Genomic DNA, 24,805 nt, shown 5'->3' on the forward strand with positions numbered 1-24,805 from the left:
TCTCCAGATGACCAAAACTCACTTTACTAAATCCTTTCCTTTCCAAATACCTGTAGAAATTGCTTTAGTTTTTCATCTTTGCATTGCAATTCAGCCAATTTCTTTGAACATCTGTTTTTGTGTGATCAAATGGTTGAGAAAAAAAAACATAGTCTTGGATAATTTAATTTCAACTTCCATAGTTTTATTCTTTGATTTCTCCTCCTATTTCTGTGGCTTTTACTACAGTCAGGAAAAATCCCAGGATATACTTTTTAATAACACCTCAGTTGTCTGATTTTCCACTAGGTTTTCAATCACAGTAGGTATCACTCCCACTTGTGATCTCCAGCTATCTCATTACCAAAAATTCTGGAACTGAGAATTTCTCTACTATTCCTACCACCACTTCAGCACTTTTAACTGGACTCTCCACCCTCACTTGATATAATGGAAATGTTCTTGGATGGGACTTGAGGTATTAAGGCTAGAGGTTCACATTTAAAACCTGCCCATGTACTGTTTTGCCAGCTATGAATATTCTACTTGTGTGCTGAGCACCCTTTTTGAGTTTTTTTAGGGGTAAAAACACATGAACAGATGATATTTTGCCATCATGGGCAATGGGAAAACATCAATGACCATTATGACATTTGGGATATAACACTAGTATGCTTCCAATTAAACCTGTTGGACTATAACCTGGCGTTGTGTGATTTTTAACTTCGTACACCCCAGTCTAACACCGGCATCTCCAAACTGGGATATAACACAGGAGCTTTGACTATGACTTATTTTCTCAATCATAGACTGCTAATTCTTGTCAGATATATTCTTGGTAGTTTCATTGACTGTTTCATTATATAACTGGCCCCTTACCATTGTCACTCTTTTTCCCCATCTCTAATAATTTCATAACTAAGAAAAAGTGTTAAAAGGAACTCTTGTGGTGCAAAAACAAGAGCCCCATCTCTGAGTTTGTCTTACTTTAGGGCCACTCTGAGGGGGCATGGGCTGACCTTTAGAAGTGACGGGGGGGGGGGGGGGGGGGGGGCGGTGTCTTGAATCCAAATTAAACACTTGTGGCTCATTTGTCCATCAGAAAAGTTGATGTTTGACCTCTGCTAGGGGGTCTTTGTCAATATAAACTATTTTCACAATACAACAACCCACCTTTTAGTATTGAAAAGCCTAACACCACAGGAAGAAAGTGAGCACAGTAGATGCTGGATATCAGAGTTTAAGAGTGTGGTGCTGGAAAAGCACATCTGGTCAGGCAGCATCCGAGGAGCAGGAGAATCAACGTTTGTAACGTCAATTCTTCTGCTCCTCGGATGCTGCTTGACCAGCTGTGCTTTTCCAGCATCACACTCTTTGACTAACACCACAGGACCCTACCCCATAACACTGGATCAAACCAAGTTTTTTCACCCTATCCAAAGCCTGTTTGGGTGAGACATATGCTCATGCAGATAGTCAGCATGCACAGTGAGTTTGGAAACTATGCTTGGGAAAATGTATTTTCATATGCCTTCGTAAAGTGGAAAAATACTTTCTGGGCAACTCAGAAAGAAAAGTGAACAAGAACATTCAAATCTGTACAGTTCCCCAATCTAACAAATCACAACTGACCTATGCCATATCAATGAGACTTTGTGTCACAGGGACACAGTTCTATCTTCACAGAATTATAGTCGTGACCAAATATTAACAGTATTTTTATTCAACTTATTATATAATTAGCAAATAATAAAAATAAAAATCCACACAAAACCTTTTAGAGGGGAAGTCAGTTTATTTCCATTTTTTAAAAACAGGATGATGCATTATTTAAAGCATCTTCTTTTCAATGTACATTTACAGTTGTAAACTCAGAAGTTCATGCAGAATCTAACAATATCACATTGTTCTTTTATGGCCAGTTGGCAAAGAGGAATATCAATTTATATATCTATGTTACATGGCTTTTGTCAGAGTTGACATTCTAGAACATATTTACAAAATAAGCAGTTAACTTTACAGCAAGTTTGCATAATTCAATAAACTGCACGTTGTATATGGAGAAAGGTCATGTTGACAGCTTTGTTCAACCTTCCATTGGAATGCCTGATTTTTTTGTTTAAAATGGAAGCTTTGAAATGTTTGCCTGTCAAACAATCTCAATACTGCAGGTAAACAGCAACATAAAACAAATAATAATAATACAAGCTGGAAAAGTTCAGCTAAAACATTTCCCTTTAGGCATTAGGTCTTATTAATTTCCTTCTTGGAGTGGTATAATGTTTCTTTTGACAATATAGCTGTTGCTCCTTTAACCAAGGGTTGGGTAATCAGTAGTTTATTCTCTGCCTCATAGCTACTCTTACTCAATCCTATCCTTTCCCATTGCCCCCTCCTCCTCTCCTTCCTGTGGTTTCAATCCAGTTGCTCAGGATCAAGGTGGTTGAATTTGATACTGGATTTTGGACCATTTGGAGCCTATGTTAGGACAATGCAATCAGTCATTGGCACAAATGTATACAACAAGCAAACTGCGTAACAGGTGTACCACACAGTTCTGTCCAGAGTTATTCCAGCATTATTCATGGAAAGCAAAATGCAATTTATTTAGAACTACATAGAAAAAAACTGCAGCTAGGAAACATTTATATATTTTTTTAAAAATTAACAAGTTATATTAACATAAACCCCATGGAGTCTGAAAACAGACCATTGTTAAGAAATGACTTGAAAACATGAGGCACTTTCCAGGGAAAAGTAAATAAAACAAAAAGAGTTACCTACAATTAGAGATTACAACTCAAACTTAAAACCATATTGAAATGACTGTTTAAGGTGCATTTGCACATCATGGGGTAATGTTCAATTTCATAGACATTATGCAGAAAATATTTTCACAAACCCTCAAATATACACAAGGTATTTTTAAGATGATGTCATGAGAGAAATATTTATTAAGATAGTTTTTGGCAAACCTTGATCATTTTGGAAGTGGATCTTGATGAATATTTTAGAATAAACTGTTATGAAGCAAGAGTTCAGCATAATGTTTTTAAATCCGACACTGTTGGTTAAAGATGAGATCTTCATTTAAAGCCATGTTTCTACAGGAATGGGCCATAATCTAAACAGCACTGATTTAATACTTAGGGAGAAATACCATCTATTATCCGAGGAATTTCTGAATGCAGTACCCATAAAATGTTCAGTATCAAAACAGTATATTTGTCAACTTAATGCACCATGTTTGCAAAAGCACCAAATTACATAATACAGCTATTTCAGATCGCATTGAACTCAATCTTATTTCACATAACTAATGAAATAACATGTATTTTTCATTACTGAGGTACAGGAGACAAGGGGAATCATACTATTTAGGCTGGTTTACTCCGTAAAGTTGAGTTCGAATCCAGTTAAAGTTGTCATTTTGTCAAATCAAAGAGGTGTGACTGAATACTGTTAATCAATACTCTGGAAACTCACTGAGAAGTAGAATATGTGGTTACCATTACTCTTATTAAAAATACCCATTACGCTATCTCCAAAACCACAATTTATCTATCTGCTCATCCTTTATATTTTCTAATCAATGTAATCAAAAGTTATTAAAACCCTCTGAAGCAGGAGAGACTTGAACATGGGCCTCCAGGCTCAGAGGGATACTACATAAGAGCCCCTGCTTATCCATTGTTGCATATCTTTCAACGCTAAGCACCTGAGTTATTATGTGATGACATTTCATAGCCCTCGAGCAAAGTATCTGTTTGTAATTTAGTGACTTTTAATGCAGAAACATGACATTAAAGTGAGTTCACTTCTGGCTCTAGTTAGAAATGTTTTTTAAAAATGCATTTTAAGGATTGTTACTGAGTTTTTAATTCGACCTGAGCAAGCCGTAGAGCAATAGTATCGAAAATTAAAAATTCAAGTAACAGTAGAAACAAAAATGTGCACAAAAGCACTAATGTAAACAATGCAAACAAAAATATATTATATATGTTTTATATATATACATATAGGTTAAATGATCAATATTCAATAAAAACCATACAAATTCATTTAGCCTCAATTGTAATAAGCTAAAAGCATCAGGAGCCAGTTTACATAATAGTTTGTTATTTCTCCCCAACTAACTGCCAACTTTAGCAATGACTGCAATGCTGCCATTAATGTTTATGATATACAGTATCAGCCATGATTTTAAGCAAAGATGGAGCTATCTTGAGGGGCCATATGGCCTACTCCTATCTCTTACACTCTTAGAAATTTAGTGTAGTTGCATCATGCTAAGTTGTAACAGCAAAACAATTTAAATGTAGATGTCGTCAAGGCGTGAAAAAAAGGCTGGAATTTTTCAAGCCAAACTCAAGACATCAGAAATCTAAAATAAATGCAGGTCTACATGAACTATTCATCCCTTTCCCCCCGAATGGAAAAGCTTTCAAAAGGTAAAATCAGGAAAGGGGAGAATTGCTAGATTTACAAATAGTAAATGGTTAATGTGGTTTACAAACAAAAGAACAAGTAGTTGACCAATTAAGTGCAACATTTGAAATGGCAGACTGTTGGCCTAACTAAACTAGGTTCAGTATAACAAAACAAAATAACAACTGTGAATACTGTAGATTTTTAAAAAAAAATTTGCTGGAGAAATTCAGCAGATCTGGAAGCATTTGTGGACAGAAAGCAGAGTTAACTGTAGTTCTAAAGAAGGGTCACTGGGCTTGAAACATTAACACTGTTTCTCTCTTCACAGATGCTGCCACACTTACTGAGTTTCGCCAATTTTAGTTTTTGTGTCAGGTTCAGGACAAGTCTGGGCTCTCTCTCAGCTAATCCGAACTGGTGAGGCCTTGATACAAACCTCTCATGCACTTGCGAAGAGTCAAAGGATATTAATCTTGTTGAGGTGTGTTCCCTTTACAAACTAAGTGATGGACTTGGGAAATTGGTATAACAATCAATGCAGCACTGAAAGGTCCTGTAAAGGAGCTTGAATCCATAATCTCGCAATTAGCATTTTACAACAGACCTATTCTACGTTGCAGTGGGTGGGGATCAAAGAGCATGAGGAACTGCAGATTCTCCTGACAGTATGTACTCAAATGGACTGAATGTTTCATCGATCTTGAGAGTGAAGCGCATGAACACAACTGGGTGAAGTTTCAAGTTAAACATGTGTCCTTGTCACTTTTCGCTGACTGATGGTGTGTATGGGTTTAGAGAATTAAAGGGATTGTTTTCATACAATAAGAACATTCAAGTCAGGGACACAATACAGAGCCTGTGCCATTTGTTTCAAAAGTACTGGGCAGCTTGTGAAAAAGGTAGCGTTCACTTTGTGCAGTTGCTAATTGCCTGAGTCATGGAAACATGCTATTTTGGCAGAAATTTGGAATTAGTTTAAGTTATCTTCTTTTAACGGAGTTATTAACCACATTGCCATTCTAATACCATAACAGTTTATTTAGCATGGTGCAGAATATACAACTTAATTGTGTTGTGTTCAACCAGGCTATCCAACCTATAATTGATAGGAAACAGACAGGCCATCCCATGAAACCAGGGGTAAAATTACCCTTTTGTTTTGGACTAATTATTTGACCTGTTTGAATTTTCTGTGATGCAAGTTTAAAAGAATCTGATCTTATCAGTTACTCATTAGTGAATAAATCTCAAAATGCCAAGACCTGCTCCTATAAGCAACTTGAGATAGCTGTTCAGTTTACCACTGGTTTATGAACTTGCATGATGTTCAACTGAAAACGTCTCCAAAGCATAAACCCATCCCAATCTCATGTGTGAATTAGTGCAATTATTAGTATATTCATGTGATCCTGTGAAATGTAAAGGTGCTATTAGCATGACAAGTGACCAAGATAACAAATTCGTAAGCACAAGTTAATTAAATGTTATTTCGAACTTGAAGAGGAGAAAAGAAGTGGAATGTTTATGCTGGAAAACAAAATGGGTGAAAAATGTAAAAGAATTCTATGGAAATAAATTTCCAAATTAATCTTTTTTTTCCACATAGGTCCCTTAACAAAATTATTTTTTATTTCTTTATTACACCATCTGGTCCACCAAAACCGCCCAGCCGCACTTCAATCGTGTGACCAATGTTCCAGAAAGGACAGACCAGTTTTGAAGTATAGATTTTCCAATGGACCAGCAGATGTGGTTTGTAGTCATTTTTGGTGTGCAAAGCCAATGTTAACTGGCATTTCTGTACCTGGTTGAGATCAATTAGCTCAGCAAAGCCAGGGATAAAGACCAGGATCAAGCCCGAGACCTTTCTTACCAAAACCAGTCGTGGGGCCAACCAATTGGAGAATATCTGAGGATACTTTTGAACTCTATTGCGACTACAGACAGCATGTAAAAAAGATGTGAACTCCATGATACTACACTGCCCCTTTAAAGGTGCAGAGAGTACTGGACATTAAGTACTATTGCATTGTGATTAATATCAAATTTATGTTCAAATTCATACTATACGTTTTACATATCAAATAGTAAAATGCCAATAAAAATCTATATTAAATCAGCATTGACTCTATGAAAGATTATTTGGCAAATGTTTTAAACTCTGTTTCAAATTATATTTACATCAAAATTCTATATCACACACTGGGACCATCCTATTATCATGATTAAAAAGATGCACAATTCATGAAATACTTCTCTCACTAATAAAGACAATTTACCAGATATTTTAACATAGAGACAGCATCCGCAAAAGTGATATTTTAATTAAGTAACAAAATGTTATGTTTTCTTGTTAGATTGGGAATCAAATCTTTAAGTTAATAAATAAATACAAATTATAAATAATTCAGTGATTAGTGCATTAGTTGTAGAAAAAATTTAGTTATTTGTTTTAAGAGAATAGGTTTAACCTTTTTACAAATTGATTTCTTAATAACTAAATATAAATCAAATCTGTTTTGGAATAGTATAAAGTTAAATTGAAATAAGCAGAACTTATTCTTTTATAGGTTAGAAAACTCTAATTAACTACCCTCTGATGAGAGTTCCATTACTGAATTCTGTAGCAAAATTTAAAACAAATTCAAGCACTGTCAACTATCCGATCTGTCCACCACCACCAATTCATTCACTTTCTGATGGTCAAAGATTAAAAAGGAGGAATGGACAACTTCAATTGTCATGAACCTTATCTTCAAAATTATACATGGATTTGGAATGCCCCCTTGGCTGTGCTTGTTTGACCCTGTTATTCCTGTGGAAGTGCAGCAAAACCCCCATTTTGGAAATGAATAGAGTTTACACCACATTTCTAGAGAAGTTATGACAGCAGAGTGGATACAGCTGCAAGGAATTTCCTGGCCTAGTGCTTCACTTCATTTAACATCCCGGTAACCATTTACTTTCAGCCTCAAGCACTAAAATCACCTACTGTTGATATTTTTGCAGAGCTCTGATGGTTGCACATTATATTGATTTCTGGTTGAACTATTTAATTAAGGATGACTTTCTAACACAATTGGTTATTGGAGGAGGGACATTTAAGCCAGTCAAACATGGTTTTATTCTGATTGCTTCTTCAATCTACATGCTGTCAAATTCAGAGATAATCTTCATCAATGGAAATCCAGCAATTGGTGTCATCGAGCCATTGAACAGACTCGTCCTATGCCTAAGATTATTAAACACATCTTGGTTGTTCTTACAGTCCTCACAACAAACATTTACAGATCAGTACAAGGCTGTAATGTGGCTATCTTCATCAGTTTTCAGTCAAGGATGGTGTCCAAAAAGGGCAAAATGCAAGAAAGTGAAGTGGGAAAAATGGTAAAATATTTGGCAAATAAATATCAAATTCTATCAATATTTAAATTCAGTGAAACAACACTTGGACTTGTGCCCCACCCAACAATTCAATTACAGCAAATCTGATAAGTGCTAACTTTAAAGTCAAATCCAAAAAGAATAGGAATTACAGGACAGTATAACAAAGATTTCACTGTGAGATAGCTATATGCTTCTACAATTCAGTAAAATGAAACAGTTATATTTGCCTATAATTGTTAAGTAATGTTATTTCATTAATTAGATGTTTTTTGCTAGATAGAAGTTTAACCATGACTCTCAATTCTTTTCTTTTCCTAACCGAAACAGAGAGATGACAAGTTCTACATACGAAAGATGCAAAACATATTTTCTATAGATCAGGAAACACTCAAATAAGACAACTGCAGTGAATTCCAGGCCAACCATGTTAAATTGAGCAGCCAAATAGAGACTTGTAAAATTAAAACCTACTAATAATAGCAGGAGGAGCAAATAAAAAAAGTTTCTTTCATACTAACTATAAAAGCATGAACAAAATGTTAGCTTCTAAACAATCCCCAAACTGCTCCGCTACTTAGCCCATAGTTGTGTTAACACCTGAAAAGCAAATATAGATTAATATTTGGGTAAAGGTCCTGCAACAGAATAGTTAATTTATGGTTCTCTAATTTAATTTGTTGAGATCTGCTATATAGTTGGAGTACATGATGTGGAGGTGCTGGTGTTGCACTGGGATGGACAAAGTCAGAAGTCACACAACACCAAGTTGTAGTCCAACAAGTGAATCTGACTTCATCTGACAAAGGAACAGTGCTCTAAAAGCTTGAGATTTCAAATAAACCTGTTAGACTATAACCTGGTGTCATGTGGCTTCTGACTTGGTTGGAGAACGGCCTATATTTTCAGTTTGTATTTCCTTGATGTTTGTAAGGGTCATTGCCTGCAGAAAGAACTGTACCAAGATTCTTAACTGCCAAGTAGAAACTCTTGCTCTGTATGCCTTTGGAAGGAGACCAGTAAAATCTGCAAAGAAACTGTGTAGGGAGCTGAAAAGACCATTTTCAGGAGTTCTAATGGCGTTTGTTTCAGTTACAGCAAGAGATCATTCAAGGCTCTGCAGCAAGTATTCTTAATGAACAATAATTTTTTGTTGAAGTCATTTTAAAATAATTACCTGTTATTTGCAAAAAAAATGCTATCACTTTTTAAAAGAGGAATATTTTGAATGTATCTTTAGCATACTTCCTCAGAAGAGAAGAGTGAAAATTAGAAAAATTCAAAGTAACATAGTCAATATTTCACAACGTGGAGACTGTTTGAGTGAGGGAAGACAGTAAAAGAGCAGTAATTACTGTTATTCTTAACTTGGAATACTAGGTTTTATTGTGTAGCTTATCTCTAAAGGAGAACACTTCTGTTCTAAAACTAGTTAATTGGGGAAAAGAACAAACCTGTAAATTGGCCTAGCTCCTGAATGTTTTAGCCCAAACTAATTTCAATCAGAGGTACTGATGGAATCGAGAGGAGGGTGCATATTTCTGAGCCTTCGTGCCGGTTTCAGACTTGGCAGAATTTGAGTCACTGTCTCTAGCTTGGCCTGATGTCAAGCCTGTTGATGGGGAAGACAGTGATGTAGGGTGCTGACATTCTGAATTGTTATTGCTATTTGAATGCTTATTATTGGGTCCTGGTTGTTGAGGTTCTAAACTACCAGTCTGGTGAAACAAACAATTTTTTGATTCTAAATCTACTGGTTGTATATTTCCTCCAGTATCTGAAGTTTCCTTTGAATCAACATTTTGCTCAAACTGATGCATGGTGCATAGTTTGCCCAACCTGTGGCCACTGTCTTTGCTTTCCAGTGGTTTATCCTTGCATTCTCTAAAGTGAAATTCTGATAAGTCATTCTGCACCACTACTGTATGTCTCCTCCTAATGTTCTTCTTTCTCCTGGTCTCTGGAGAGTTCTGTTTTCTCAGCCCCACCCCAAACATATCATCTGCTGAAGTTTTCAATCGCAGTTTCGTGTGATCAGTCAGTGCTCGTTTTGATGTTTTGGTTACATCATTTTTGTCAGGATCACACTTAAGGACATTGTGCTTGCTGGTGGGATTGGGATAATTCAAATTATCCAACAAATTGTCAGCCATTGGGGGCTCATTGTCTTCACTGATTTTTGCATTAAAGTCATGTTCTGTTTTTGGCTTAGTCAACTTCTTTCTAGCCAATGTATCACACTGAATTAATTTGCGAGAATTAAAAGACGGTCTACTGTTGAGCTTGTGTACTGGAATCCCTTCTTTGTCAGAGCTTGTGTTGCTGTCTGACTCACGGCGACAAAACCTGCTTCTTTCCTGCTGTGAGCATGAGATCTTGCCTGGTAGAGTCCGTATTAGATAGATACTTTCATTGTCTGTTTCGATAGGACCTCCGCACTCACTGATAAGCTCACTCCTTTCATCATCAGCTTCATCACCCCTGCTTTCAGCAATCGATTGTACCTCAGAACTGAAGTTGTGATCTAGGGTTGTTACTGTGGACGAAATCGTCGAATATCCTGAAACAACAGAGCTAGCATCAGTGGGAACTGTCTCTCTGTGCTCCACCTGCCACATCTTCAGCTTGGAATTTCTGGAAAACATTTCACTATTACAATGAGACTGAGGACTTGTAATGGTTGTCTGATTATCTGTACTGTTTCTTCTTTCTGAATCCAATAATTTGAGGGAAGTTCCTTCCTTAAATGAACATTGAAGGCCAACAGAGGATGGTGTACATTGTGGAGATGAAGAGTTCAGAGAGGGTTCATCAACAATCTCCCATTGGGATCTTTGAATGTGGTCCTGCTTGGAATTATCAGATTCTCCTGACATTTTTTGAAGTTCTTTATTAGCAATAGGTTGATATATTTTTTGTACATTTCTGTTCCTAGTATTTGCCAACTGTTTCTCCTTTTGTTCAGTTGCATCTTTCTGTCTATCGGCTCCTGTTTTGTCTACTGATCCTTCCTTGTTAATAGCCTTAGTAGGTTCATGTTCTGAATCATCATCTGTGCTACTTTCAAGCACCTTTGCCTCTTTTTGTTTTTTTCTCTTACGGTTGGCCGCTGCAAAGATTGACATCATCAACTCCCTGTTGTACAGATCCTTTCTGGATCCCCATGATCCCTGTAATTATGCAGAACAAAAATTAGTTCCCTTAATATTATTTAAATGTTACTGAATAAGAATATATTATAGTAAAAGAAGTTACATTTTGAGGAAAGATTCTTCACCTTAACTCAGTTCTACTGAAGGGTTTGTACTCAAAATGTTAACTGGCCTTTCACCTGATTTATTATCTGCATGTTTTTCGTATTTCTGACTTTATCTTATTGGTGTTTAATTATAAAGTCTGTTTGCTTTTGTGTAAGCAAGTAAAGTCGCCATAATTCCACAAAACCATAGGGCTGCTCTCTCATTAGAGAGACAACTGCTGGTGAGTTTAACCTGAGGGTCGCTACATCTCAGGCGAGGGGACAGGTTGAGAGGAAGGACCTTTATGGTAACCTCAACCAGTACAAGCTGCTGGCATCATTCTGCATCACAAACGAACTGACCAGCCAACTAAGCTAACTGAACCCCTGCTAATGAAGCAGAAACACAGAGGACATATAAGGATTAACCTGTTGGCTGGACAGGTGATGTGCTGTAGCTGTATGATGTAGGAACTGGCTGATCCCATTGTGAACAGCAGTGACCACATCTGCAGCAAGTGTTGGTTGCTGGAAGAAATCTGGAATCTGAGCTTCAAACAGTGCAGCACATCTGGGAGAGAGAGAGTTACCCGGATGCTTTGTTTCAGGATGTAGTCACACCTGGTAGGTTAAGTAATTCAAATTAAGTTAGTGATCAGGGACAACAGGGTGTGATTGTAAGTGAGACAGGTAGGGAAATTCTGAGTTCAGGAGTGGAGGAGTCTCAGCCCTTGACCTTGTCCAACAGATATTAAATGTTTGCTCCCTGTATGGATGAGGAAAAGGGCCAAGGACAGGGTGAGACAGCTGACCACGGCACCATGGTGCAGAAGGCCATTCAAGAGTGGGGAACAAAAAGACAAGTAGTTGTTATTGGGGATTCTATAATTAGGGGGACAGATAGTATCCTTTGCGAGCCGGATCAGGACTCTGGCAAGGTGTGTTGCCTGCCCAATGCCAGGGTGCAGGACATTTCTGACTGGTTTGAAAAGATATTGGAGCCGGAGGGAGAGGATCCAGTTGTTGTGGTCCACATTGGCATGAACAACATAGGCAAGGCTAGGAAGGAGGGCCTGTTTGGGGATTATCAAGCACTCAGAAGGAAATTGAAGAACAGGTCCACAAGGGTCATAATCTCTGGATTTCTGCCCGAGCCACATGCTAATTGGCATAGGCATAAGAAAATTAGGGAAGTAAACATGTGGCTAAGAGATTGGTATGAGAAAGAGGGATTCCATTTCATGGGAATTGGCATATGTTTTGGAACCTTGCCCGGGGGGGGGTGATCTGTACCAATGGGACAGTCTCCACCAGAACCGATCTGAAACCAATGCTTGTGAGTCAGGGGAAAGGGAAAGGGAAAGCAACAGCGAGTATGGAGTCAAGTAGAAAGATAAGCAGCAAGTTAGCTTGTGTGCAGGGTTTAAGTTCAAGGCAGACTAGGATTGAAGCAAAAAGGAAGTCGATAACTTAGGATATATTACCAGAGATGTTGGAAGTCATGAGGATAAGAAAATTAGCATTAAGGCGCTTTACCTGAATGCTCGTAGTATTCGTAAAAAGGTAGATGAATTAACGGCACAAATCATCGTGAATGATTATGATGTGGTAGGCATCACAGAGACGTGGTTGCAAGGGCTTCAGGACTCGTAATTAAACATCCAAGGATTTACAACTTATCAAAAAGACAGGAAGGTGGGCAAAAAGGTCGGGGTTGCCTTGTTGGTTGAGAATGAAATTAAATCTATGGCACTGAATGACATAGGGTCAGATGATGTGGAGACTGTGGGTGGAGTTGAGGAACCACAAAGACAAAAACAACCCTAATGGAAGTTATGTACAGACCTCCCAGCAGTGGTCAGGACCAGGGGCGCAGGATGTACCAGGAAACAGATAGGGCATGTCAGAAAGGCAAGGTCACTGTGATCATGGGGGACTTCAATATGCAGGTGGACTGGGTGAATAATGTTGCCAGTGGATCCAAAGAAAAGGAATTCATGGAATGCTTACAGGATGGCTCTTTGGAACAGCTTGTGATGGAGCCCATTTGGGACCAGGCTATTCTGGGCTTAGTGTTATGTAATGAGCCAGACTTTATAAAAGATCTTTAAAGTAAGGGGACACTTAGGAGTCAGTGATCATAATATGGTAGAGTTCAGTCTGCAGTTTGAAAAAGAGTAAGCAAATTCAGATATAATGGTGATCAAGTTAAATAAGTTAATTAAAGATCATGAGAGAGGAACTGATGAAAATCAACTGGAAGCAGAGCCTAGTGGGGAAGACGGTAGAGCAACAATGGCAGGAGTTTCTGGGTATAATGCAGGACACAGTACAGAGGTTCATCCCAAAGAAAAGAAAGATTATCAGAGGAGGGGGTGGGGATTAGACAGCTATGACTGACAAAGGAACTCAGGAAATGTATCAAAGGAAAATAGAGAGCCTATAACGTGGCCAATAGCACTGGGAAATCAGAAGATTGGGAAGACTACAAAAACAAACAGAGGATAACAAAGAGACAAATAAGGAAGGAGAGGATCGAATATGAAGGTAGGCTTGCCAATAATATTAGAAATGATAGTAAAAGTTTCTTTCAATACATAAGAAACAAATGAGAGGCAAAAATGGAAATTGGGCCACTCCAAATTGATGCAGGAAGGCTCGTGCTGGGAGATAAGGAAATAGTTGAAGAACCTAATTTGTGTCAGTCTTCACAGTGGAAGACATGAGTAATTAAAGGGCAGTCAGGGAGCAGAGTTGTGTATGTATCCATTACAAAAGAGGAAGGGCTAGAAAAGCTAAAGGTCTAAAAATCGATAAATCTCCTGGCCCCGATGGGCTATATCTTAGAGTTCTAAGGGAGGTGGCTGAGGAAATAGCAGAGGCGTTGGTTGAGATCTTTCAAAAGTCACTGGAGTCAGGGAAAGTCCCAGATGATTGGAAAATTGCTGTTGCAACCCCCTTGTTAAAGAAAGGATCAAGACAAAAGATGGAAAATTATAGACCGATTAGACGAACTTCAATTGTAGGTAAAATTCTAGAATCCATTGTTAAGGATGAGATTTCTAAATTCTTGGAAGTGCAGGGTCGTTATTAGATTAGATTACTTTTAGATTAGATTACTTACAGTGTGGAAACAGGCCCTTCGGCCCAACAAGTCCACACCGACCCGCCGAAGCGCAACCCACCCATACCTCTACATATACCCCTTGCCTAACACTACGGGGAATTTAGCATGGCCAATTCACCTGACCCGCACATCTTTGGACTGTGGGAGGAAACCGGAGAACCCGGTGGAAACCCACGCAGACACGGGGAGAACGTGCAAACTCCACACAGTCAGTCGCCTGAGGCGGGAATTGAACCCAGGTCCCTGGCACTGTGAGGCAGCAGTGCTAACCACTGTGCCACCGTGCCGCCCCAGATTAGAACAAGTCATCATGGATTTAGTAAGGGGAGGTTATGCCTGAAAAACCTGTTACAATTATTTGAAGAGGTAACAAGTAGGTTAGACCAGGGAAACCTAGTGGATATTATCTATCTAGACTTCCAAAAGGCGTTTGATAAGGAGGCTGCTGAGTAAAGTGAGGGCCCACGGTGTTCGAGATGAGCTACCAGCATGGATTGGGGATTGGCTCTCTGACAGAAGGCAGAGTGTTGGAATAAAACATTTATTTCTCAGAATGGCAGCCGGTGACGTGTTGTCCCGCAGGATCAGTGTAGGGGCAGCTATTCACTTTATATATAAATGATCTTGATGAAGGGACTGGAGCATTCTGGCAAAGTTTTCCAATGATAGGAAGTTAGGTGGACAGGCAGGTCGTACTGAGGAGATGGGAAGGCTGCAGCAAAATTTAGACAGTTTAGGAGAGTGGTCCAGGAAATGGCTGATGAAAGTCGACGTGAGCAAATGGGAGGTCTTGCACTTTAGAAAAAAAGAATACAGGCATGGACTATTTTCTAAACAGTGAGAAAATTCGTAAAGCCAAAGTACAAGGGGATCTGGGAGTGCTAGTACAGGATTCTCAAAAGGTTAACCTGAAGGCTGAGTCAGTGGTTAAGAAAGCAAACGTAATACTTTCATTTATCTCAAGATAGTTGGAATATAAAAGCAGTGATGTGCTTCTGAGACTTTATAAAGCTCTAGTTAGGCCCCATTTAGAATACTGTGACCAATTTTGGGTCCCACACAGGAGAGTGGTGGGCTTAAATTAGATTAGATTCCCTACAGTGCGGAAACAGGCCCTTCGGCCCAACCAGTCCACCCCAATCCTCTGAAGAGTAACCCACCCAGACCTATTCCCCTCTGAGTGATGCACTGAGCACTATGGGCAATTTAGCATGGCCAATTCACCTAACCTGTACATCTTTGGACAATGGGAGGAAACCGGAGCACCCAGAGGAAACCCATGCAGACACAGGGAGAATGTGCAAACTCCACACAGCCCAAGGCTGGAATCAAACCTGGGACCCTGGTGCTGTGAAGCAGCAGTGTTAACTGCTGAGCCACCATGCTGCTTGTGGAATTCATTGCCATGGAGCGCAGTGGAGGCCAGGTCATTAAATGTCTTCAAGGCTACTGATAAATTATCGATCACACAAGGAATTAAGGGCTATGGGAAGAGTGCAGGTAAGTGAAAAGCCCATTCTTTTCTAAATATAAATAGATTCTATCCCTCAGTACCTTCTCCAACAACTTTCCCATCACGGAGGTCAGGCTCACTGGTCTGTAGTTACCCAGAATATTCCTACTACCCTTCTTGTACAGGGGGACAACATGAGCAACCTTCCAGTCATCCGGCACCTCACCGGTGTTTACGGATGCCACAAAGATATCTGCCAGTGCCTCAGCTATTTTCTCTCTCACCTCCCTCAGCAACCTGGGATTGATCCCATCCGATCCTGGGGATTTGTCCACCTTAATAACCTCTAGCTGACCCAACACATCTTCCCTACTTATGTCAAAGTGATCCAGACTAATCAAACTTCTATCTCTAATCTTACCATTCATGTTCCTCTCCTCAGTGAACACTGATGCAAAGTAATCATTCAGAATCTCACCCATTCTCTCAGGTTTGACACACAGCCTTCCTTCATTATCCTTTAGTGGACCAATCCTTTCTTTAGTTACCCACTTGCTTCTTACATAAGAATAAAATGCTTGGGATTCTCCTTAATTCTATTCGCTAAAGCTATTTCATGACCCCTTTTAGCCTGCTTGATTCCTCGTTTAAGACTGGTCCTACTCTTCTGATATTCCTCCAGGGCCCATTCTGTTCTTAGCTGTCTGGACCTCATGTATGCTGCCTTTTTCCTCTTGGCCAGAAGGATTGTTGACATTTACACAATTCAAAGGAAGAACAGAATATTGTGGAAATGCACAGCAGACCTTTCAGTGTCTGAAATGAGGAAGGCAGCTTAATGTTACACAGAAGACCCACTAGGAGTTCCATTTTAGGTATTAATCTCATTTGGATCACAACTTTGTTTCCAGAACAATGTTGAGAGTCATCAGGGATACATCAGTTATAGGGTTGAGCCCTTTTCCCCTTAGCAGCTAGTCTTTGCTTGTTCAAATTAACTGATATGTCTTGGACATCGATTTAGAGGGAATTTCATTCTTCAAATAAATGATGCCACTGTAAATTTACTATTGTAAATCACCAAATTTTAGAATAACTGCTTCATGAATTATTATTGTATTACATTTTTATAATTAAACGTAGAAAGGCCTGCTCTGATTTGCCTTTCCAAAATGCAGCACCTCACATTTACCTAAATTAAACCCCATCTGCCACTCCTTGGCCCATCTGATCAAGATCCAGTTAACTCTGAGGTAACCTTTTTTGCTGTCCACTACACCACCAATTTTGGTGTTATTTGCAAACTTACTAACCATTCTCCTATATTCACATTCAAATCATTTATATGATAAAAAGCAATGGACCCAGCACTGATTATTGTGGCATACCACCGGTCACAGGCCTCTAGCCGAAAAGCAACCTTCCACCACCCCCCTCTGTTTCCTATGTTCGAGCAAATTTTGTATCCAAATGGCTAGTTCTCCCTGTATTCTATGTGATCTAACCTTATTAACCAGTCTATCATGTGGAACCTTGTCAAACGCCTTATTGAAGCCCATACAGACAACATCCTTCATCAATCCTCTTCATTATTTCTTCAAACAAAACCCAGTCAAGTTAATGAGGCATAAAGTAGAAAGCCATGTTGACTATCCTTATTCAGTCCTTGGCTTTTCAAATGCATGTAAATCCTGTCTCTCAGAATCCCCTCCGACAACTTGCCCACAACACAGGTCAGGCTCACCAGTCTATAGTACTCTGGATTTTCCTTACCACCTTTCTTAAATAAGATGGAAAATTGTGGCTGTAAAGAGCTGTTCCTTTTTTGGAGCTTTTTCAGTGTTGGAGTCTTATTTCCTTGGTTTCTTGGGGCAGTAATTTTTATTTTCTAAGCTGTTATGTTGTTTTGGAACTTCGGGAAAAAAAGATCAAAACAGTACTTTAAAACAAGAGGGACAGCAGGTACCACGTGGGAGGGTGAGGAGTAAATGACAGGTGGGGATGGAGCCCTTCACTTCACTTCAGGGTGAGCATGCCAATTGGACAAAAAATTGGCTTCATGGCACGAGACAAAAAATGACAGTTCAAGGTTGTTTTTTTGGACTGAAAGCTGTGTTCCATAGGGATTGGTACTGGGCCCATTTTTGATGTCATTTATATAAATTATTTAGATGAAAACCCTCCAAGTCCCACAGATATCTTGATTATACATCCTCACACTGTGCTTCCTGTAAAGACACTATTCTATTCTCCTACCAAAAGAGAAAATACTGAAAAATCTCAGCAGGTCGGGCAGCATCTGTAAGGAGAGAAAAGAGCTGGCGTTTCGCGTTTAACGGACTCTTTGTCAAAACTAAAAACAAGGGAGAAATAGGGAGGTATTTAGACTAGGCTAAGAGAAGGTGAGTCATGGCTCCAGAAGCAAAGATAGCAATAAAGAGGTGATAATGACAGTGCATAGATAGGTTATAGAGAGATTAGGAGCTGTGAATGACCAAGGCTGAAGCCAGTGCTATGTGACAAAATAGGTGGGGGATGGGGGACTGGTGAAGCAGAGGCAAAATGGAAAACAGGGAGAAGGGTAGCAAAGGAGGAAAGAGGAGAGGAAAAAGGTGATGTTAGAGTGGGGAGCAAGAGAATCAAGAAATAGGAGGTATACAACAGTGAAAAAAAAAATTAAAAAAACAAAATAAATGAAATAAAATTACGGAGCAGAATGAAAACAGGACACAATCAGGGCCCGGACCTTCCTGGGGCTTGTCACTTCAACACAATCCTGCTCCCATGTCCACATGTCTGTCCTTGGCCTGCTGCAATGTTCCAGTGAAGCTCAACACAAACTGGAGGAATAGCATCTCATCTTCTAATTAGGCATGTTGAAGCCTGCCGGTCTCAACACTGAATTCAACAACTTCAGATGATTATCCCATCTTCACCCCTCTGTTTTCATTCGGCTCCGTAATTTTATTTCATTTATTGTATTTATTATTTTAATTTTTTTTTCATTGTTCTGCACCTTCTATTTCTTGACTGTCTCTTTCTCTCGCTCCCCACTCTATCATCACCTTTTTCTCCTCCTCTTCGCCCTTTACTACCCTTCTCCCCTGTTTTCCATTTTGCCTCTGCTTCACCCATGTCCCCCTCCCGCCCCCATCCCCCACCTATTTTGTCACATAACACTGGCTTCAGCCTTGGTCATTCACAGCTCCTAATCTCCCTATAACCTCTCTATGCACTGTCATTATCACCTCTTTATTGCTACCTTTGCTTCTGGAGCCGTGACTCACCTTCTCTCAGCCTCGTATAAGTACCTCCTTATTTCTCCCTTTTTTTAAAGCTTTGTCAAAGGGTCAGTTAGACTTGAAACGTCAGCTCTTTTCTCTCCTTACAGATGCTGCCAGACCTGCTGAGATTTTCCAGTATTTTCTCTTTTGGTTTCAGATTCCAGCATCCGCAGTAATTTGCTTTTATTCCATTCTCCTAGTTCCTTTGTCTCTGTCGTATCAATTCCAATGATGCCAACTTCGACAAGGGAGCCTCTGAAATGTCCACCTTCTTCCTCAGCACCACTGTTGACAGCGCCCTCAGCTGGGTCTGACCCATTTTCCTCACTTTGGCTCTCATCCCCTCTCTTCCCTCCTGCAATAGAAATATGAATCCCCTTGTCCTTACCTACCATCCCACTAACATTCATATCTAGAGGATCATTAGCTGCCAGTTCCAGTGGGATATTACTATGAGACACATATTCCCCTTCCCTCCCTTGTCAGCCTTCTGCAAGGACCATTTCCTCCAAGACACCTGGTCCACTCTTTTCTACATTGGGGAAACAAAACATAGACTGGGTGACTGCTTCGCAGAACATCTATGTTCTGTCTGCAAAGAAGATCCAGAGTTTCCAGTTGCCTGTAACTTCAACATACCACCCCATTCCCTGGCAACATTTCTGTCTCAGGCTTGCTGCAGTGCTCCAGTGAAATTCAGCATAAGCTGGAAGAACAGCACCTAATTTTCTGCTAGGGAATGCAACATTTTTAGATTAGACTTACAGTGTGGAAACAGGCCCTTCGGCCCAACAAGTCCACACCGACCCGCCGAAGCGCAACCCACCCATACCCCTACATTTACCCCTTACCTAACACTACGGGCAATTTAGCTTGGCCAATTCACCTGACCCGCACATCTTTGGACTGTGGGAGGAAACCGGAGCACCCGGAGGAAACCCACGCAGACACAGGGAGAACGTGCAAACTCCACACAGTCAGTCGCCTGAGTCGGGAATTGAACCCAGGTCTACGGGCGCTGTGAGGCAGCAGTGCTAACCACTGTGCCGCCCATCTTCTGGATTCACTGTTGAATTCAACCACTTTAGGACTTGAGTTCTCTCATATCCTTCCCCAACCCCCACACTCCGGGCCTTGTTATCACAGTCTGCTATTCCACACAACCCATTGTTAGCACCAATAGACCCAGTAATAGCTGTTCACCCTCCTAGTTGGATCATTATCCACTCCTTTCTCTGTCCAAATGTTCTTCTGTCTCTTTGGGCTCTATCCCCATTTATCGTTTACTCCTTAACCCAAACCCGCTCCCCTTCTTCCCACCCCCCCCCCCCCCCCATCTACTGCATTTAAACTGACATTTCCTAGCTGCCAACAGTTCTGAGAATGGGTCACTGGACCTGAAATGCTAACTCTGATTTGTATACACAGATGCTGGCAGAACTGCTCAGCTTTGCCAGCAAATTCTGCTTTTGTTTCTGACTTACAGCATCTTCAGTTCATATATGGATGGATATACTAAATGATGAACACCTTCCTTTCTTTGCAATTACCTTACAATTTATTGTCATCTTTTGACCTTGAAGGGCATGGTTCAAAATTCTCCATGGATTAAAAAAGCATTTAAAAAAAGTTTAATTTATTCTGAGTGCATGTTGATTTGCTATATTGGATTATTAATATGAAACTCTTGAGTTGCTGATGCTATGGCAGGAGCTATGTAAAATTTGTCATCCTACCTAAATCAAGCCATCTCAGGGCATCTCTTCAATCAAAATCAACTTCACTAAACAGAATGACAGTAGTATTAATCTTATTAAATGACATTTGATTAACGCGAATTGTGGGGCCTCTTGCAGAAACAATTATACCATCTATAACTGTGTGGGAGGGGTGCTGGATGATTAAAGCATGGCTAATGTTGAGCCTTTGTTTAAGAAAGGCTGTAAGCAGAGCCTGGGAACTATAGACTAGTGAGTTCGAGTTCAGTGGTGAGTAAATTGTTGGAAGGGATTCTGAAAGATAGGATTTGTGCACATTTGGAGAGGTAAAACAATGATTAGGGATGGTCAACATGGTTTTGTGCGAGAAAAACCATGTCTCATAAATTTGATTGAGCAAAATTGGTGACACAGTGGACAGTGAAGAAGGTTATCTAAGATTACAAAGAGATCTTGATTAATTGGATCAATGGGCTGTAGACTTGCAGTTGGAGTTTAATTTGGATAGATGCAAGATATTGTATTTTGGTAAAACAAACAAGGACTTGTACAATTAAAAGTAGGGCCTTGGGTAGTGTTGTAGAACAAAGAGACCTAGGGGTTCAGGTACATAATCCCTTGAAGTTTGCCTCGCATATTGATATGATGGTAAGAAGGCATTTAGCTCACTTGCCTTCAGTGCTCAGACATTTGAGTATAGGACATTTTGTTGCTGCTGTGCAAGACATTGGTGAGGCCCATTCTGGAGCAGTGTCCAGTTCTGGTTACCTGTTTTAGGAAGGATATTATTAAGCTGGAGAGAGTTCAGAGGAGATTTACCCAGATGTTACCATGAACAGAGGAATTAAATTATAAGGAGAGGCTGGATAGGCTGGGACCTTTTCCCACTAGAATGTAGGAGGTTGAGGGGTGACCTTATAGAGGCTTATAAAATCAAGAGGGGTTTAGATAAGGTGAATGGCAGGTGTCTTTTCCCTACTGCAAGGGATTTCAAGAATAGGAGGCATATTTTTAAAGCCCTCAAGCCTGCGTCAATCCATATCCTCTATCTAAATCTGCTGTCTATTTTCTAAGGATCTGCATCCCTTTGCTCCCTGCCCATTCACGTATATACTCAGATACATCTTAAATTACTCTAAAGTTGCTACCTGTACCACCTCCACTGGTAACGCTTTCCAGGCACCCACCAGCATCTGCGTGAAGAACTTTCCATGCATATCTCTCCTAAACTTTTCCCCTCTCACTTTGAACTCATGACCCTTAGTAAGTAAGTCCTCCACTCAGGGAAAAAGTTTCTTGCCATCCATCCTGCCTACACCTCTCACAATTTTGTAGCCCTCAATCATGACACCCCCTCAACTGCCTTCTTTCCAATGAAAATAATCCTAATCTACTCAACCTCTCCTCGTAGCTAGCCCCCTCCATTACAGGCAACATCCTGGTGAACCTCCTCTGCACCCTCTCCAATGCATCCACATCCTTTTGGTAATGTGGCGACCAGAACTGTATGCAGTATTCCAGATGTGGCCAAACCAAAGTCTCATACAATTGTAACATGACCTGCCAACTCTTGTACTCAATACCCCATCCGATGATGAAGGAAAGCATGCCATTTGCCTTTTTGATCACTCTACTGACCTTCATGGCACAATGGACCTATGGACCTGAACACCCAGATCTCTCTGTACATCAATTTTCCACAGGACTTTTCAATTTACTGTACACTTCACTCTGGAACTACATCTTCCAAAATTCCTCTTCTCGCATTTGTCCGGATTGAACTCCATCTACCATTTCTCTGCCCAGGTCTCCAATTTATCTATATCCTGCTGTATTCTCCAACAGTCCCCTTGACTATCTGCTAATCCACCAATCTTGGTGTCAACTGCAAACTTGCTGAGGCAACCTATAACCTCCTCCAAATCATTTATATACATCACAAACATCAGTGGTCCCAGCACGGATCCCTGTGGGACACCACTGGTCACAGGTCTCCATTAGAGAAGCTCTCTTCCACTACTTCTGTCTCTTGTTGCCCAACCAGTTCTCTATCCATCCAGCAAGAACACCCTGGACCCCATGCAACTACACCTTCTTTATCAGCCTACTATGGGAAACCTTATCAAACGCTTTACTAAAGTCATGTATATGACATCTACATCCTTTCCCTCATCAATCAACTTTATCACCTCTTCAAAGAATTCTATTTGGTTTGTAAGGCATGACCTTCCCTGCACAAAACCATGCTGTTTATCACATAGGATATTTACCCATTTTCTTCCAAATGGGTACATATCCTATCCCTCAGTATCTTCTCCAGTAGCTTCCCTAACACTGATGTCAGGCTCACAGGTTTTTAATTACCTGGATTATCCCTGTTACCCTTCTTAAAATAAGGGGACAACAATTCTCCAATCCTCTGGGACCTCCCCCATGTTTAAGGATGTTGCAAAGATATCTGTTAAAGCTCCGGCTAGTTCCTCTCTCCCCTCAGTAACCTGGGATAGACCCCATCTGGTCCTGGGGATTTGTCCACTTTAATGCCTTTTAGGATACACAGCATGTCCTTCCTCCTTATGCCGACTTGACCTAGAGTAATCAAAGATCTATCTCTAAACTCAGCAACCACCATGTCCCTCTCCTCGGTGAATACTGATGCAAAGTATTCATTAAGAATCTCACCCATTTTCTCTGACTCCATGCATATCTTTCCTCCTTTGTCCTTGAGTGAGTCAACCCTTTCCCTCATTACCCTCTTACTCCTTATATATGAGAAAAAGGTTTTGAGGTTTTCCTTAGCGCTGCTCACTAAGGATATCTCATGACCTCTCTTAGCCCTCTTAATTCCTCGTTTCACATTGATCCTACATTCCCAATATTCTTCCAAAGCTTCATCTGACTTCAGTCACTTAGACTATATGTATGCATCCTTTTTCTTCTTTGCTAGTCTCACAATGTCATCCATGGTGCCCTAATCTTGCCATTTCTATCCCTCATTTTCACAGAAACATATCGCTCCTGAACTCTAATCAATCTCTCTTTAAAAGCCTCCCACATATCAAATGTGGATTTCCCTTCAAATAGTTGTTCCCAATCTACATTCCCCAGCTCCTGCCGAATTTTGGTATAGTTGGCCTTCCCCCAATTTAGCACAGTTCCTTTAGGACCACTCTTGTCTTTGTCCATGAGTAACCCAAAGCATATGTAATAGTGATCACTATTCCCAAAGTAATCCCCCACTGAAACTTCAACCACCTGGCCGGGCTCATTTCCTAATACTAGGTTCAGTATGGCCCCTTCATGAGTTGGACTACTTACACACTGCTGTAGAAAACCCTCCTGGATGCTCCTTACAAATTCTGCTCCATCCAATCCTCTAACACTAAGTGAATCCCAGTCAATGTTGGGAAAATTAAAATCTTCTATCACCACTACCCTGTTGCTCCTACGTCTTTCTATGACCTCTCTTCATATTTGTGCCTCTATCTCATATTTGCTGTTGGGAGGCCTGTAGTATAGCCCCAACATTGTTACCACAGCCTTCCTATTTCTGAGCTCTGCCTAAATTGCCTCACTGATTGAGTCTTCCATAGTGCCCTCCTTTAGTACAGCTGTGATATCTTCTTTGAGCAGTGATGCAACTCCTCCATCCCTTTTACCTCCCTCTCTATCCTACCTTAGGCATTGATATCCTGGGACTTTTAGTTGCCAATCATGCCCTTCCCTCAACCAAGTATCAGTAATAGCAATAACATCATATTCCCAGGTACTAATCCAAGCACTAATCATCTGCTTTACCTATTATACTTCTTGCATTAAAACAAACGCACCTCAGACCATCAGTCCCTCTGCGTTCATCTGCCACTTCCTGCCTACTCTTCCCCTTAGTCACGCTGAGAGGAGAAAGATTTAAAGAAGCCACAAGGGGGCAACTTTTATTTTAAACACAGAGGATGGTTAATGGTTCGTGTGTGGAATGAACTTCCAGAGGAAGTGGTGGATGCAGATTCAAATTACAACATTTAGAAGACATTTAGATAAGTACATGAATAAGAAATATTTGGAGAGATATGGGCCAAGTGCAGGCAGATGGGACGAGGTTAGTTTGGGATTATGGGCGGCATGAAAGATCTGTTTTCATGCTGTATGACTCTATGACTAGCAATTGAGTCTTACTGAATGCAACTATAA

At 40.2% G+C, this 24,805-nt stretch overlaps 1 protein-coding gene across 3 annotated transcripts in view; it reads right to left on the reverse strand.

Moving 5' to 3' along the window:
• Positions 1–9,096: 9,096 nt before the first annotated feature.
• The window catches only part of LOC132831055 (rho GTPase-activating protein 23-like), a 516,705-nt gene continuing 500,996 nt past the window's right edge, over positions 9,097–24,805 (reverse strand). For all 3 annotated transcript variants that reach the window (XM_060849107.1, XM_060849108.1, XM_060849109.1), the window contains one exon: positions 9,097–10,964. In XM_060849107.1, coding sequence (XP_060705090.1) covers positions 9,297–10,964 — 1,668 coding nt within the window. In that variant the 3' untranslated portion in view covers positions 9,097–9,296. The remainder of the gene's footprint in view (positions 10,965–24,805) is intronic.

This window comes from Hemiscyllium ocellatum, chromosome 32 (assembly GCF_020745735.1).
Source record: "Hemiscyllium ocellatum isolate sHemOce1 chromosome 32, sHemOce1.pat.X.cur, whole genome shotgun sequence".
In the NCBI taxonomy this organism is placed as follows: Eukaryota; Metazoa; Chordata; class Chondrichthyes; order Orectolobiformes; family Hemiscylliidae; genus Hemiscyllium; species Hemiscyllium ocellatum.